Source organism: Lacerta agilis, chromosome 3 (genome assembly GCF_009819535.1).
Source record: "Lacerta agilis isolate rLacAgi1 chromosome 3, rLacAgi1.pri, whole genome shotgun sequence".
Classification (NCBI taxonomy): domain Eukaryota; kingdom Metazoa; phylum Chordata; class Lepidosauria; order Squamata; family Lacertidae; genus Lacerta; species Lacerta agilis.
In genome coordinates, this window is record NC_046314.1 from 835,435 (window position 1) to 850,774 (window position 15,340).

General features: G+C 44.9%; 1 protein-coding gene across 2 annotated transcripts in view; it reads left to right on the forward strand.

Moving 5' to 3' along the window:
* The first annotated feature begins 7,687 nt into the window (after positions 1-7,687).
* PTCHD4 (patched domain containing 4) overlaps positions 7,688-15,340 on the forward strand; it is a 32,182-nt gene continuing 24,529 nt past the window's right edge. The window contains exon 1 of one of the 2 annotated variants that reach the window (XM_033145569.1): positions 7,688-8,323. In XM_033145569.1, the coding sequence (XP_033001460.1) occupies positions 7,775-8,323 (549 nt within the window). In that variant the 5' untranslated portion in view covers positions 7,688-7,774. The remainder of the gene's footprint in view (positions 8,324-15,340) is intronic. The other variant, XM_033145570.1, reaches the window with a different exon arrangement.

The following is a 15,340-nucleotide window of genomic DNA, read 5'->3' on the forward strand; positions in this document are numbered from 1 at the left end:
TGCTTGCAAAGAAATCGTTTAAAACCTGATAGCACTTCCTAATATTTTTGTGGGATGTAAACACAGAGCAGCCAAACACAACATTCCTAGAGTGGACATGAAGGTGTCTTAGTCCTCCAGCCTTAACTTCCTGTTTACCTGGACTGAGACAACTTCCTCTGTGTAACTTGAGATGGGTGTGGTTTCACCTGGGCAGGTTTACACAAAACCACAGGAAGCAGACGCCATCTTCCCCTTTTTGCATCGTCTTGTGAACAAGCAACATCTTAGGAGAAGATGCTCCCAGCCAAGAAAGCACAAAGAGGCTTTCCTCCCTTATGGAGTTAGCCTCTATGTGTAAATACATTTATCTAAGCCTGTCTGCCTTTCTGAGACTGTATGCTGTAGCTCAGGATGCCTGTAAGTAAACTCTTTTATATCTTATAAACAGTACTGTGTTATGTCTTTACTTTTAAGAGGGAAGAAGGGGAATATACCAGGAATATAAATTTCTTATAGAGGCTTTAGCAAGCCTGTGCAAGCGCGTCTGCTGTGTTTTAAAAGGGAATGTAACTCTGCTAAGTTTGGAGCTTGTTAACTAAAGCTGGAATGAAACATATAAAATAATATATCATCCTAAACACTCCTAAACATTCCCACAGTTTTGCTGGAATCCGTGGCACCCTAATTGTTACTTCTCTCCAGGTTGACAAGAAGCCATTGGTGAGCACCCTTTAGGCACAACAAACCAACCAGCTACAAATCCAACCCACAATAGCATGGTCTAGCCTAAATTTTACAAGCTTGCAAACATGGTTTTAAATTGGATCAAACAAGGCCACAACTTTATTGATTGCAGATGTCAGAGGTTTGGCATAGGCATTTGATACAACCTAGATGACTTACATCAAATAGGAACATCCTCACTTTCAGCACTTTCAGGGGCACTATGGTCGTAGACCCCCCCCCCCCCCGTGCATCTGGACAGAAGCACTTCCTCCAGGATTCCTTTAATGGGATACCCCTTCTCTTGGACAGTCAGATGCTTACCAGGTAAAAAGTAAAGGTAAAGGTAAACAACCCCTGGATGATTAAGTCCAGTCAAAGGTGACTACGGGGTTGCAACACTCATCTCGCTTTTCAGGCCAAGGGATCCGGTGTTTGTCCACAGAAAGCTTTCTGGGTCATGGGGCCAGCAGGACTTAAACCACTTCTGGCACAACAGAACACCGTGATGGAAACCAGAGCACATGGAAATGCTGTTTACCTCCCCACCACAGTGGTACCTATTTATCTACTTGCACTGGCATGCTTTCAAACTGCTAGGTTGGCAGAAGCCGGGACAGAGCAATGGGAGCTCACCCCATTGTGATTTGAACCGACAACCTTCTGATCAGCAAGCCCAAGATGCTCAGTGGTTTAGACCACAACACCACCTGCGTCCCTTTAGAGGCTTACAACCCCCCCTCCAACCATGGCAAAGGCTTACCCAATGCCTAAAACCGCCACCTGAGCTGAGCCAATCTCCAAGCTTGTTGCCAAACGACTCACATCTGCAGCCTTTGACAATAGCCTTCAGCCACACATAATTCCCAACAGCAGACAGGTGGACACCATCGGAACTAAACAAAGTCTATTTGTCAAAGGGGATGTCAGGATGATGATTCACCCAGCCACCCAATAGCTACACTTCGCTCCTCGCCTTCTTCCTTGAGCAGTTTATACTCGCCAGATCTGGAATAGTATGCCATTGCCTCCTTTCCAATAAGTCTGACCAACCAATGACCTTCCATGTGTGCATTTCTCACAGTGATTCAAAGTCTGCAATTACAGCCCAAGTTAAGCCTATGTCCTTTTGCAGGCCCAGGTCATTCTCACCCAGCTGAATGATCACGGCATCAGGTGGTCCATCAGTTGAAATTCTCGCAGACAGAAAGAGCTGATGCCCGTGCCAAGCCAGGAGATCCGGATTTCAGGAGTAACACTGAGCTGTTGTCCCCACCAAGATGACTTTGCATGCACCCGAGCCCAGTGCACGATACCATGTCCAAAAATCCAGGTTCTATGCGCCATGTCTGTGGACTCCTGTGCACCAGCCCGTTCCTCCTCCAGAGAGGTAAGTGGATTTCTAAATGCTTACAGGTGGACTGCTTAATGGTCCCAGTATCAATGCCAAGCTGACCAGTTCATAATTTCCCAGATCCTCTTTTAGAAGATGAGGACAACATTTGCCAGCCATATCCTGGCACTTTACCAAGAATTCTCAAGAGTTATTGGTGGCTTTCCCCACTAGAAACAGTATCTCTGAAAAAAAAAAACACGAAATATGAGAAGTAACAGAGAGCTGCTAACTGAAGTAGAATATCAGGTGAAATTGAAAGATTTTGAAGAGATAAGGGATTTACTAACTGATTGGTTACAGTTTCACCAACTAAATGATATTTTTAAGAAAGATAAAAATAAAGCTTTCAGTTATGAGACCTCAAGATTTGAAAAGGACTTGTTAGAAAATAATATAAAATTACTGTCGAAAATGTACAGATTGCTTTTGGAATGGCATACAAAGGATGAACAGGTTAAATCTGTAATGATACACTGGGCAAGAGATTTGGGGCATAATATCCAGTTTTCAGATTGGGAAAGGTTATGGATTTGAAATTCTCGGCATGTTGTACACTGAAAGAAAATTACATGAAAATTATGTACCGGTGGTATTTGACCCCTAGTAAGTTAGCAAAAATGTATAAGACAATTACAAATAACTGCTGGAAATGTAAAGAAAAAGAAGGCACCTTTTACCATATGTGGTGGACGTGCCAAGTAATAAAAACATTCTGGGAAATTATATATAATGAATTGAAAAAAAATATTTAAAATAACTTTTATTTTAAAAAAGAAAGCTGTTTTATTAGGAATTGTAGGTACCAGATCCCAAAGGAGCAGGAAAAACTTTTTATGTATGCGACAACAGCTGCATGGATGTTACTAGCCCAAAGATGGAAGGAAGACAAAGTCTCTACCAGAGAGGAATGGCAAACTAAGCTGTTGGAATATGCTGAAATGGCAAAACTAACTGGGAAGATCAGGAACCAAGAAGACCAAAACTTTAATAAAGAATGGGGAAACGTTATAATTTACTTGGGAGACCATTGTAAGCAGATGAAAACATTAGCAGGGTTGCAGCAACACTTGTAATGTAGCAAATATTATGGACAAAAAGGAGAGATATAAAATATGGATTACTGAATAATATGCAGTTGAAAAGGTTGACAATGGGACCCACGGAGGGGAAGGTGGGAAGTCCAGAGATTCAGAGAGATCTCTAAATATGGATATGTATTTTGTATTGTTATAATTCTGTACATGTAAAATCAAATAAAACTTATTTATTAAAAAAAGAATTCTCAAGTTATTGACAGGGGCTCTGAGATGACACCTGCAAATTCCTTTAATATTGTGGAATGCAACACATCTGACCTACAAGACTTGAATTTATGTGGCAGAGACATCACCTTGCCGACAAAGGTCTATATAGTTAAAGCTATGGTTTTCCCAGTAGTGATGTATGGAAGTGAGAGCTGGACCATCAAGAAGGCTGATTGCCGAAGAATTGATGCTTTTGAATTCTGGTGCTGGAGGAGACTCTTGAGAGTCCCATGGACTGCAAGAAGATCAAACCTATCCATTTTGGAGGAAATCAGCCCTGAGTGCTCACTGGAAGGACAGATCCTGAAGCTGAGGCTCCAATACTTTGGCCACATCATGAGAAGAGAAGACTCCCTGGAAAAGACCCTGATGTTGGGAAAGATGGAGGGCACCAGGAGAAGGGGACGACAGAGGATGAGATGGTTGGACAGTGTTCTCGAAGCGACCAACATGAGTCTGACCAAACTGCGGGAGGCAGTACAAGCCTGGCGCCACGAACAGTCGGACACGACTAAACGACTGAACAACAACAACAACAACAGCCAGGCATTTGTGTACAGATACCTTTCTTGGGCTGTAACTCCTTCCCTTCACATGGACAGTGCTCAAAATTCTTTGAATGGAGAAACTTGTTTGAAAGGTCTAGTGTGTTACACAATCTTAACCATTCAATCTGTTTTCTGCTAAGTCAAGCAGTTTCCCTTGTGGTAAAAGACAGAGGCAAAGTCGAGGTAGAATGGTTCTGTCACCTGCTTACATTTCTCCATCTTCTCCAAGTGTCCAAGAAAGAGCTTACTGACAATAATGGAGTAATCCATTCACCTCCTGTCATTCACTCCCAGTTCCTGTCAATCTAAGGTTTAGCGATATTCAAAGCATGAGAATACATGACACTGAAAATCTTATCTTTTCAGAGTCGGATAGACTTTTCTGTATTCATAAATTGTTTCCAATTTATTCATAAAACAGTTTCCAAGGGGCTTAGAACTCTCTAATAACAACACAGCCGTGGCAAAGTTTTAATTACTGACAAAATCTAGGCATAATCCAGCCAAGGTAAAATATTCTTTAGTTCCTCTTGAGTTCAGCTGGAAATATGTAACCTTGAGTCTTGATTTAAAAATAATAATTTTATTTTCCATTTTACAACATTGAACATTGAATATAAATCTACACAAATCAAATAATATTTTCTGCAACTTCCCTCCTTCCTCTTCTTTGGTTTCTTAATTTTCTGTCATTTTCTTACTGCATATCCAAATTTATAATTTTTACAAATTTATAATTCTTTTAAATTTTTTACTTCTTGTGTTTATATCAGCCCTGTTAACATTTTTAACTGTTTGCAATTTGTTCATATGTTCAATAAATTTTCCCCATTCTGTCACAAAACGTCTGTCCTCTTGATCTCTTATTCTTTTGGTAAGTTTTGCCATCTCTGCGTATTCCATCAGTTTTAATTGCCATTCACCTCTTTTTGGAGCCAATTCCTCTTTCCAGTTCTGGACATATATAATTCAGGCAGCTGTGGTTGCATACATAAATAGTTTTTTTCTGGTCTTTTGGCACCTCTTCTCCGAGTATACCTAAAAGAAAAGCTTCTGCTTTTTAAACAAAAGTTATTTTCAACATTCCCCCCCCCCCAATTCATTATGAATCATTTCCGAGAAAGCTTTTGTAATCTCACATGAGCACCGCATATGAAAAAGGTACCTTCTTTCTCTTTACATTTCCAACAAATATTGGATAATTCAGACTTTTACATTACTAGGCGTCAAGTGCCGTCTGTACATCATCTTTATATCGTTTTCTTTTAATGCATAGCGGGCTGTGAATTTTAAATCTCCATTTCAGAGTGTTACTCACGCTGTCATGTCAGTATTATGACATATATCCATTGCCCAATGTATCCTTTATGGTTTAACCATGTTTTATTACTTCTGTTCTCAGTCAGATTGTTGTATTGGGCACACTTGCCTTTTGGCATCTCTGGTGGCAGTGAAAATAAAGAGGGTTTAAAGCACTGAGCAGAATGCCCAGCTCAGAGCTGTGCCTTTAAAAAAAAATCTTTTTATTCATTTTATAGGAAAACAAAGTAACATACAAAACAACATATAAAACAAAAATATCTCTTGTCCAATCATACCTTTTTCTTGACATCATAGGTCTTAACGTGGGAGAATGCGGATGTGAGGGTGGTCCCTCCCAGACAACAGAGCAAAACTGCTTCTCCCTCTTCAACCATCACCTTCCCTCCCACGGGCAGGAGCTCATGGTTTTTTTTGGGGGGGGGGTGAGTGGCGTGACAAGGTCCCAGTACTGATCCTTGGAAAACTCCGCTTTCTGTGGCTCTCTCTCTCTTTCTTCACGCTCTTTGCTTCCTGCTATGGAATGGATACTGGCCCCGAGGACTATGCATGATTCTGAATGCCCCTTGGTGGGAAACCAGGAGGGCACTGAGCTCAGGTCTTGAGGGCTTCCCATAAGGAGCACCTGGAGGAGAACATGAGGCCAGATCCAGCACCAGATCCAGCAGGCTCGTCTTACCTTCCATTCTCTGTACAGGGCCCCCCACCTCCACCTCATTCGGCCACCCCAAGGTAGCACAGTCAGTCAGGAAAGGGATGGCAGCCGTCACATCTTCATATAAACTCACCATGTGGAAACATTTGGCACACTGGCTGGCACCAGGGTCATCCGGTGAAATTGACTGGCCGTGGATTCAGTAAAGCCCAGATGAAGTACTTCTTGACACACAGCATAATTGATTTATAGAATTCATTGCCACAGGGAAGAGTGGTGTCAGCAGACTTAGATAGCTTTAAAAAGGATTAGAAGATAAATTCAGGAAGCTATTTATCAGTGGATCTTAGCTATGATCTAAAGTTATATGCAACTTCCATGTTCAAAGGCAGCAAACCTCCAAATACCAGAGACTGGGGACAAGGAACAGAACAGGCTTTTGATTTGATATCTCGCTTGTGGAGGCATCTCAGGCGTCATTGCGAAAAACAGAACACAGAACTGGATTGCATAGAGGTGGAAGGGACCACGAGGATCTAGTCCAGGGGTCCCCAAACCAAGGCCCGGGGGGCCGGATGCGGCCCAATCACCTTCTAGATCCAGCCCGTGGACAGTCTGGGAATCAGCGTGTTTTTACATGAGTAGAATGTGTGCTCTTATTTAAAATGCATCTCTGGGTTATTTGTGGGGCATAGGCATTAGTTCATCCCCCCCCCCCCAATATAGTCCGGCCCCCCTTGCTGACCCCTGATCTAGTCTAACTCCCTGCAATGCAAGAATCTTTTTGCCCAATGTGGGACTCGAACCCACAACCCTGACATTAGGAATCCCAAGCTCTACCAACTGAGCTATCCTTTAATTTGATCCATCGAGGCTCTTACGTTCCCCACTGCAATGGCTTAGCCAGCGGGTGGTCACAATTTAAATGGTGGCAACAATACTTGGCTGGAAGTTGGCATGTTACAGTAATGCTAGAAACCTGATGAATGGTGATCTGCGGTTTATGTATGCAGATCTGAAGATCTAAAATATTTTGACATTTATCAGAAAATGCCTTAGCCAACTGCGTACGTAGTGTCTTCATTTCCATTACGTACAAATTAATGACATGCATCTTGCCATCAGTAAATGCAAAAAATATATTAAAAAAATAAAAAAATTATGATGGGGTTATAAGGACACAGATTTCTAGCACGTTTTGCAGAGCTTGTGAAGAGTAACTGGGAGAAGTCAGTACTCCAAATTCCTGGCGTTTGCCATTTGTGAATATTGCATGCGTCAGATTGACATGTATTGTGTGCTTCTGCAAACACACCACATTGTTCATCCGCGCCCTCCGGAGCAGGTAGGCGGGGGTGCTGCTGGGGGCGAGAGGGGTCGCGGGCCAGCCCCTCATCCCCGGGCGAGGGAACCCCCAACTCCACCCCCGTCCTGCAAGCCCCCCGCGGATGCCCCTTGCGATGGCTCGGGAGGGCGCGCGGGGGGGGGGGGTCTGCTGCAGCCCCGCCCGTGAGGATGCTCGTGGGGGATCCGCGCAAGCTGGCAGGCGGGCGAGAGGCGGGGAGCCGAGGGAAGCCGAGGGAAGCCCTGCCCTCTCTCTCTCTCCCCCCATCCCTCCCTCGCTCCCCCCCCCCCCACGGGCGCTTCTCCTCCGCGGTGCTGCAACTTGCTGCAGTGTTTGAACGGCGCGGGAGCGGGCGCGGGCGGGCGGGGGGCGGGGGGGCATTGGGTCGGGCGCGCGCGCTTTGGGCGTGCACGCGGCAGGCGGATCCGGCGCGGAGCCCCGCGGAAGGTGCGCTTGCCCGCTCGGCGGCCGGCAGCCTGGCGCTGGCTGGGGCGGAGGAGGATGCTGCGGCAGGCGATCCACAGAGGGCTCCGCTCGTCGTGCCACCAGCTGGGCTTGTTCGTGAGCCGCCACCCGGTCTTCTTCCTGACGGTGCCCGCAGTGCTGACGCTCATCTTCGGCTTCAGCGTCCTGCACCGCTTCCAGCCCGAGACGGACCTGGAGCGCCTGGTGGCGCCCAGCCACAGCCTGGCCAAGATCGAGCGCAGCCTGGCCAACAGCCTCTTCCCGCTGGACCGCTCCAAAAGCCAGCTCTACTCGGACTTGCACACCCCGGGGAGGTATGGCCGCCTGATCGCCCTCACCAAGCCCGGAGGCAATATTCTGCATCAGGCAGAAGGACTGCTGCGCATCCACCGAGCCGTGCTGGAAATGAAGGTGAACCACAAAGGCTATAATTATACTTTTTCCCATCTGTGTGTGTTGAGAAATCAGGATAAGAAATGCGTGCTGGATGATATAATTTCAGTGCTAGAGGATCTGAGGCAGGCTGCCCTCTCCAATAAGACAACAGCCAGGGTGCAAGTGAGCTATCCCAACACTAAATTGAAGGTATGCTCTCAACTGCATGCTTTTGCCCATTAAAGAGGCAGCACTTCCTTCCTTGTCCTCAACAGCAAAGAGAAGCGCCGTGGTCATCTCTGGGGTAGTTTTCCAAAGACGGCACCCAATGACATACTTCTGTGGGGGAATCCGGGGGGGGGTAGATGTGGGGATGGGTGGGAATGGTGTGGAGTGGGAAATTGTCCCGTCTGTAAATAAACTGAGCATGGGGTAAAGCTCTGCAAAGCTTTTCAGGCAGAGGTTAATCCATCGCAGGAATGTATATGGGAAATGTCACATTTTTTTGCACTCAACATGAACTCCACTTGGTAGGGGAACACAGACCTTTGATATGGTCCGGAAAAGGCTTCCCTCGGGTGTATTTTAGGAAACCTTTACTGTAGTGTGCTGATGGCAGAAGTATTGCAGTAGTGATTCTAGGAATTGTGTTCATCAGCTGCATGCCTAGGGTGGCGAGTCTGATGGCCAACGTCCGCACGGCCAGCCTTGCCACTGGTTATGATAGGATTGCACCATCCATGCAATGCTCGAGTAAAGGCAAAATGGTGGGAGGTGGAAAGTTTCTGCTCAGCTAACCCTAATATTTCATATCCCAAGGCAAACAAAGGTGCCCTACCTGTATCTAAAAAATGCGACCGTGGATACAAATGCTTGGCTCAACAATTTCTCCACTGGTAGAAATTTCATTCTAGGATTCTTCTTGAGACTGCTGTGTTGCATGGCAGACAGAATTGCAGGTATAACCTGCAACCTTTTTTTTATCACTGACATCACTGGATGTGCAATTTAAGCCTTAGCCACGTAGTTCAGAAACCGTATCCTATTATTATCCCTGACACCCACCTTTAGCCCAAACATACATTTGGAACCCACAGCAACTTCTTTTTCTTCAGAAGAAAACAACAACATTCATTTTGATGGTTGTGACCTACATTAGTTCAGGCTGCAACCCTAATCGAGGGTTCTCCTGATCTACCTGGAAGTTATAAATGTGAGCACAATGCAGCAAAACCTGGCCACATCTAAGCACTATTGAGATTAAGAGGGCTTGTTTAGCACAATTAAGGCTGCAATCCTCAGCACACTTTCCTAGTAGTTAAGTCCTATTGAAAGCAGGGGGACTTGCTTCCAAGTAACCATGCGCAGTGCTGTGCTGCGTGTCCCATCCCATCCCATTGTTGCCAGAAGAACTTTGCCAGCATTAACTTTGGCTGAATTATACCCTACATGTTTCTTTCAGGAAAATGTCCATAAAGTCTACCATAAGCCTTAAGTGAAGTAAGAAAAACACACTGTAGTGGTGCATTTTCTTTCACTGAAATTATTTATTTTGTGTAGGAAAGATATGACAGATGAAGTACATAATAACAGCAGCAGCAGCAGCAGCAACAACAACATATTCATATGCCATTACAGGTGAAACTCAAAAAATTAGAATATCGTGGAAAGGTTCATTTCTTTCAGTAATTCAACTTAAAAGGTGAAACTAATATATGAGATAGATTCATGACATGCAAAGCAAGATATCTCAAGCCTTTATTGGTTATAATTGTGATGATTATGGCATACAGCTGATGAGAACCCCAAATTAACAATTTCAGCTTTGGGGTTTTCATCAGCTGTATGCCAAAATCATCACAATCATAACAAACAAAGGCTTGACATATCTCACTTTGCATTTCATGAGTCTATCTCATATATTAAACTCCAGTAGCTAATGAAAACAATTGCTTACATAAATGGACTTTTCCATGATATTCTAATTTTTCGAGTTTCACTTGTAATTCTTGTTTATATGCCACCCACCTGACTGGGATTTTTTTTCCTGATTTCTATAACTGAGGAGCATTTTATGTTTATTTCTGATTCAGATACATGACTTGTCTTTGTTGGGCAGGAAAACAGCTTTGAAAACTAACAGTCAAGGAATTAAACTTTGTTCCATACCCTTAGTGAATCTTTCTCCATGTTCAAAAATACCTAATAGACGTGCTGTAACTTTTTGCATTCTGAGAAGCCCCTCAATCTAGAACTGTGGGTCTGCCCCGTTATGTGGCAGGTCACCCTGGATGTTCTTGACTTGGTGGAGACGGGGTCAGCTGGAACTGCGGGAGTTTGCCATTGCCATCACATCACATCCTGGGGAGGTTTGGGCCTGCAGCTGCTGCTGTCCACCATAGGAAGAAGAGGTCGATTATTAAAATGGTCCCACCCTAAAGGTCGATGGGATCTAATGGGTTCCCTTGGGCTCTCAGGGAATTTCTGGCCGGCATGGTTGGTGCTCCTGTGGAAGTCTATGTTGCTCTGTGGAATATGAAACTGCATTAACACCGTAATTTATTTCCATGTCTCCGTGCACAGCTATTAGGGAATGAAATCTTTAGGTTTAAAGGTTCTCTTCCATAGGCCCATGGTCAGTTAACATGGCCAGATACTGGTTAGCTGTTCTTTTCACTTGCTCCTTCTAGTTGCAAAGAACCTTGAGACTCAAGAGATGCAGCTCCTGCTTGGTTGCACTTTGGACTGCAGCTTCTTTCAGGGAGAGTGAGTTGACCCAAGGCTGGCCCTGTATTCCTCACCTATGAAACCTTGCCCGCTCTCTGCCCTTGTGTCCCGTGGGCAAGCCAACCAAACAGAGCAGAGCCTGTGTTTTGGTGATGGAGGGTGAGATAGCTGTAGAGCAATGGGTAGCACCTTCCTTGGTTGAGTTCACTTTTGACCAACCGCCGGGGAAGAGGCCAATTCTACCATGTATATGACACCTACAAGCCAAACAGGCCAAACAGAAAACATCCAAGTGCAAAAAAAGACTTCAATCAAGGTTTCAACACCAGTTGCAAGATTTATTACCACCATTGCAGATTTGATGGATTAAAAAAAAAATGTGTTAAAAAAGGAATGTTATAACCTTGTAACAATGACATGTATGTTAGTTTTTCTGTCTGTCCGTGTAGCAAGACTGCCACACACAACATGTGTGCATGATATACAGATACTTTTACCATGGAAATGTGTGTGTAAAAAGCATATAATGTTTCTAATTTTGATTGCTCCTGCATATTTTAAAATTCCCCTCATACCACTAATTGTAAATACATAAGGAAATTGTAAGAAAATCCAAAAAAGTTGAGAGTCAGTTTGGTGTAGTGGTTAGGAGCGGCAGACTCGTAATCTGGGGAACCGGGTTCGTGTCTGCACTCCTCCACATGCAGCTGCTGGGTGACCTTGGGCTAGTCACACTTCTCTGAAGTCTCTCAGCCCCACTCACCTCACAGAGTGTTTGTTGTGGGGGAGGAAGGGAAAGGAGATTGTTAGCCGCTTTGAGACTCCTTCGGGTAGTGAAAAGCGGGATATCAAATCCAAACTCTTCTTCTACTTCTTCTTCTAACCTGAAAAGAACAAAACAAAAGCTGTTTTGGACTGTAGAGGAGGGCCTCTCCTTCCTTTGGTAACCCCTTTGTGGGGGAGATGGTCCCAGAAGAGGAGCAGAACGCTTTGGTCCTTCTCCCACCAGCCTGCTGCATGCGGTTCTTTGTTGTCTATGGATCCCTTCTAAGTGCCCAAAGAGCAGACTGGGCAAGGCCCATTTGCCAGGCCTTTGGTGTGATCCGGCAGGGCTTAGCTTCGGGCACAGGAGGCCACTGTGACCTTGCTGAAACTCCTGTGTCTGGTCAGTACCTGGATACCACATACTGTATATACCAATCTGGGTTCCATGAAAAAAGAAAAACGAGGTAGAAATTTAATATATAGACACACACAAATATGCTGATAGACATGGTTGTCATTTCCTTTTAACACTTTCAAAGTTGATGGCCATCGCTACATCTTGTGGTAGCAAATTACATCATTTAACTTTGCACAGTGTAAAGAAATGCTTTGCTGTCTGTGCCTCTTCCAACAGTCAGCTTCCCCGGAAGGCCCTGGGTTCTGGTGTTACTTTTCCTTCACCACACATAGTTTTCTACAGCATTATCACCGCCTCCCCCCCTTACCTGTCTTTCCCCCCTAAACTAAAGAGCCCCAAATGTGGTAACTGTAGCCAACAGATGAGCTGCTCCAACCCCTTTAAACATGTTGGCCACCCTTTCTGCGCCCTTCCCAGCTCTATAATATCCTTTTTTTTGGGGGGGGGGTGCATAGGGTGTTAGGGGAGGGGCTCCAAGAAGCTGCCAGCAATCCCTGGGAACAGCTTTGACTGGCCAGTGAGGCTCGCTGTTGGGTCTCAAACTCTCTGTGAGTTAGGGCTTCCCCTGCATTCAGGACAGGCTCTGGTGGATTGAGCAGATGAGACCAAGAGTAGGTCCAACGGTCAAGGCGGTTTCTGCACATGCCATAGAGGAAAGTGAAATGGGGGTTGTCAGTCTAGGAAGGTAGCCCATCTAGGAGAATGAAATCTCTGATCCTCTGCTGCCTTGTGGGATATCTTCAGGAGAAGAAAAGGCTCAGGAGTAAACCCTACACAGATCCGGAGTGGAGTCCCTAAGGGGGCTGGATGGCACCTTGTACGCCTCCTTCCAGCAACTCCTGCAGACAATCTGGTGCCAAACGCCTTGCTCTGCTCTCCTGTGGACCCCATCAGTGAGGCTGAGAAGGGGGTCTCGTTGTGTGGGCAGCCCAGGACCTCCAGACACACTGCCCAGGCTTGTGCCCCAGGAGAGGTCACTTTGGTGCTGCTTATGCAGTGGTTTTGCTTCACCACTGGCGATGCACTCCATTGTCTCTCAAGACAGAGGGTGGCCAAGACCTTGCCAAGGCAGAGGCAGTCAAGGCCAAACCAAGCCCAAGACCCCAAAGCCCAAGAAGAAGAGGCTCCCTGGACCCACCGCTTGCCCTCAGCACGCAACCCCAAAGACTCTTTTAAGAGCCATCAAAAAAAAAGAACGACAGGTGCCAACAATGCCCTTTTTGAGTTGTGGTTACCAGAAATGTGCACAATATCTACACATCGCCACATTTATAAGCATTTTGATTTATGATATGAAGGCATTGTGATAAAGACAGTTTTATTTTCTATCTCAACTGTTAAATTCACCTTTTTCATAACAGTAGCACACTAATTCAACATTTTCATCAAACTGTGACCCCAATATCTCTTTCTTGGTCAGATCCCCATTGGTGTATATGGGAACTTAGTATAGTTGCCCCAATGTGCAACCCTTGCTTACACTGAACCACAGCTTGTTGCAACCCCTTTTGTCTTTTACCAACCTGAATAATTTGGTGTCCTCTGCAAACCTGACCACTTCACTGCTCAACACTAACTCCAGGTCATTCATTTCTTGGACCCTTTTAAAAAAGCAAGCTCCATATGTTTATTATTATGATGTGAACCACCCTGAGATCTATGGATGAAGGACACTATACTACTACTACTAATTTCTTAGAGGACCAGAAATTTCACATTTGAGTTCTTTAAGAACTTTTGGATAGATGCCACCTGATTTCTTAATTTGGGAGGGGGTGTCACCAAAAACTCCACTCCCACATACCAGTTAGATTTTTAAAAAAACTTCCTATTGGGTCTAAGTCTGTTTCTTTCCTACATACTGCAGAAAATTTGTCATAGGAGCAGTTGAATTAGATCAAAATGTTTCTCTCTCTCTTTTTCTGGTAGAGGAATGGCATAGACTTTTAAGGGCAAGTTACAACTGTAGTCTGGAAACTGACTTGCAGAAAGCCTTGGTTCTCTACTATAGAAATCAACACATCGGCAATCTGAACTTCCAAATGTTAGGTAGGGGCAGAAACAAGAGTCAGACTTGATTGCAACATGTTGCCCAGTCGGGAATGCAAGGTAGGAAATCCCACCAGGCAGAAATGCTATAGTTGCATCATCCTGCACAGAGCCGAGGTTTGGACTAGGTGACATCCAAGGTCCATTCCAGTCCTATGATTCTATTCTATGGGACACTGGGGCAGGGGTATAACAAAATAACACATTCACACACGTGTGCACATTTTACACAAATTTACACACTTGTGCACAATTTAATCCCTGACTCCTCAACTGTCCATGACTGCGGTCAACATGCGTTATGGATTATTAATTATGGGGAAATGTTGTGAATCCTCCCTTGTTTTAGGGTTAGGCTAATGTTCTGGATGTTCATGCCCTAAGTACTCTTAGTGTTTAGTGCAGTTGACTTTACCATCAAAAACCAATATTTTTGACGTTATTGAGAACTTTAAAATGTACAAAGGTGAAAAAGACAGGAGATGCCATCGCTCTGAGGCGTTTTCTTATTTTATATCTAACTCTTCCGTGTCGTTCCAAGTGCCATTCAAATGTCCTTCCTGGTGGGCCTCCCACACTCCAGCTCTGAACTCGCTTCACTATCGCAGTGACAGGAATATCTCAGCATGAATTTATGCTAGATGATTCCTTTCGCAGCTGCCCTGGGACCACTCTATGAAATCTAACTTACATATTTATGGGAAGAGGGAATTATCCCCCACAGAAGGAAGAGAAATTAAAAGTCAGGTTACTGCAAAACATATTGCCTGACTTTGGCAGCTTGTAAAATCGGGGCTGCTGTGGCATCACGGAGTGAATCTCATGGGAGTCAATGCACATTCTAGCATTTACTGAGTGCCATTAGCCAAGCATGTATATGCACTTCATCAGGTGCTTCTAAAATGACCTTTAATAGCTTACAACAAGGCTAGATGTCCTGCCAAACTCATATTCCCCAGAAATAGAACAAAATCAAACAAATGAACTGAAGATTAAGACAGATTAAGACTGTGGCACTGCTTGTGGGTGGCTCCCTAGACTGGATGGATGGAGCGTCACCTACTGTGGATGGGATGAAACTCCCTCTCGAGGAGCAGCTACGTTGCTTGTGGGTACTTCTGGATCCCTTGCTGTTGCTTGAGGCTCAGGTGGCCTCCGTGGCGCAGAGTGCCTTCCATCAGTTTTGGACAGCAGTCCAGCTATGCCCCAATCTGGACAGGTATAGCTCCACTTCTGTTGTCTGTGCTCTTGTCACCTGTAGGTTAGAT